Source organism: Phoca vitulina, unplaced genomic scaffold (genome assembly GCF_004348235.1).
Source record: "Phoca vitulina isolate PV1807 unplaced genomic scaffold, GSC_HSeal_1.0 scaffold16, whole genome shotgun sequence".
Classification (NCBI taxonomy): domain Eukaryota; kingdom Metazoa; phylum Chordata; class Mammalia; order Carnivora; family Phocidae; genus Phoca; species Phoca vitulina.
The window spans coordinates 25,365,956-25,368,172 of record NW_022589719.1 but is presented as its reverse complement, the minus strand read 5'-3'; the positions used below and the strand labels follow the sequence as shown (position 1 = coordinate 25,368,172).

Genomic DNA, 2,217 nt, shown 5'->3' with positions numbered 1-2,217 from the left:
TTGACCAACACAATGGTAGCTTAGTTAAAATGAGTTTTGTCCTTTGTTTTCCCAGATATTATTTAATGTTATAATATAATTGTCTTTCTTGTTTAAATTTTTATATTGTCCACCTATATCTCAATACATGAGAAGGTTACTGAGTCTCTGTAGGTCTTATTAATTACTCATGATCATACACTTGCTCACTCACTAGCTAAAATATATATTCTCTGCCTTTGGTATTTCTGGAAACTAAAAATGATATTTTTAAATAATTTATAGCATTCCATTATGATTTTTGTGTTTTTCATCTCTGACATATTATTTAAATGAAAATGGCCCATGGCAGGTAGCAAGTCACTGGAAGATAAATTTACTAGGTAGAGTTTCAGAAATCGTATCATCAATGTAATTCCTTCAATATTGTTATTATTACTTAAATAACCAATAGGTCAAAAAACACTTATCAAATATTTACTGCATCTTTGAATAAGATAAATAAAAGATCTTGCATTATAATACCTGATGACCCTGTTGTTTATTTTATTTTGATAAATAAATGAAACCAGAATGGTTTCAAATAACATGCATGCACGAATAGTAACAGCTACAGCTATACCATGTAGAAAGGGAGGCATGCCTTGTACTTACAGAAGGCTTTATGGAAGAATTGAGAAATTACAAAAAAATATAATGTGAAATTTGGTGGTAACATACCACTGAGGAAATGTAAAAGTTTCTGCCTCAGGATTCTGTTTGTTAATATGAAGAAAAAAAATGGACTAATTTGGTCTGCATACATACAAAAATTCAAAATTAATAATTCTAGAACACATCACTTTCATTCAAATCCAAACCTAGTATTAAGTGTTAAATATGTTGATATATTTAGAATTTAGCCTGTATTCTCCATTAGACCTCAGTTGTGTTCTTTGAGCCCAGGATATAAAAAGCTGGGAATTAGTAAACAATAGAAATTTTATGTGCTAATTCCCCCACATCCCTTTAGTCCGTTAGAAATTAGAAAACGAATTAGAAAACAGGCCTCAGAAGATAAATGGCTAATTTCACTGTTTTCACAGATGGAAAAAAACCCAACAGAAGTAAATCTCACTTCAATGACGGAATTTACTCTTTTGGGATTTTCTGATTATCCCAATCTTCAAATTTTTCTTTTTGTAATATTCTTCTTTGTCTATGTGATAATTCTGATGGGAAATGGCATTATTGTTCTCATAACCAAGGTTGACCAGACTCTCCAGACTCCCATGTATTTTTTCCTTAGTAATTTTTCCTTCTTGGAAATCTGTTTTGTATCTGCCACTCTCCCCAGAATGCTCACAAATCTTTGGACTCAGAAAAGAAATACCTCTTTGTTTGCCTGCGCAACACAAATGGGTTTTGTGCTTATGCTTGGAAACATAGAGTGCCTCCTTCTGACTGTGATGGCCTATGACCGCTACATGGCCATTTGTAGCCCTCTGCACTACCCTCTAGTCATGAACCACAAGGTCTGTGTCTAGCTGGTGGCAGCCTGCTGGATCACTGGAGTTCCTGTCGAGATAGGGCAGACATGCCAGATTTTCTCTCTGCCAATTTGTGTGTCTAACCAAATCAATCACTTCTTCTGTGACATCCCCCTACTACTCAAGCTGGCCTGTGGGGACACTTTCCTGAATGAGATGTTAGTCTTTACAGTCGCTGTGCTCTTTGTTATGATCCCTTTTCTGTTGATACTTGGATCCTATAGTAAAATAATCTCTACCATCCTGAGGTTGCCATCAGCAACAGGACGAATCAAAGCTTTCTCCACCTGCTCATCTCATGTCATAGTTGTGGCCATGTTCTTTGGATCTGCAATTATTACATATTTACAACCCAAATCTAAACATTCTTCCAGAACAGAAAAGTTTCTCTCTCTTTTCTATACCATAGTCACCCCAATGTTTAATCCCATGATATACACTCTGAGAAATAAGGATGCCATGATAGCCTTGAGAAAATTGTTGCCTTGATATTTAATGTATTAGCTGCCGATTTGAACTCATTGTCGGTTTTCTTATTTAATTCTGCAGTTGTGCAATCAAAAATTAATATTCAGGGTTTTTTTCCTACCTTACTATACATTGATTACTTCTACTCATTGCTGAGCTTGTTGTTTTGTGCTGGACTCTGATATCAGGATTATATCCACAGGGTTGTCATGCAAATTAAGAAATTAAGACACTAAGTATC

General features: G+C 34.8%; 1 protein-coding gene across 1 annotated transcript; it reads left to right on the top strand.

Annotated features, from left to right (window-relative positions):
* The first annotated feature begins 324 nt into the window (after positions 1–324).
* On the top strand, positions 325–1,997 carry LOC116638655 (olfactory receptor 10AG1-like). The gene is given in 2 exon segments (XM_032414757.1): positions 325–362; positions 992–1,997. Coding segments are annotated over 2 exon segments (1,044 nt in total).
* The last annotated feature ends 220 nt before the right edge of the window (positions 1,998–2,217 follow it).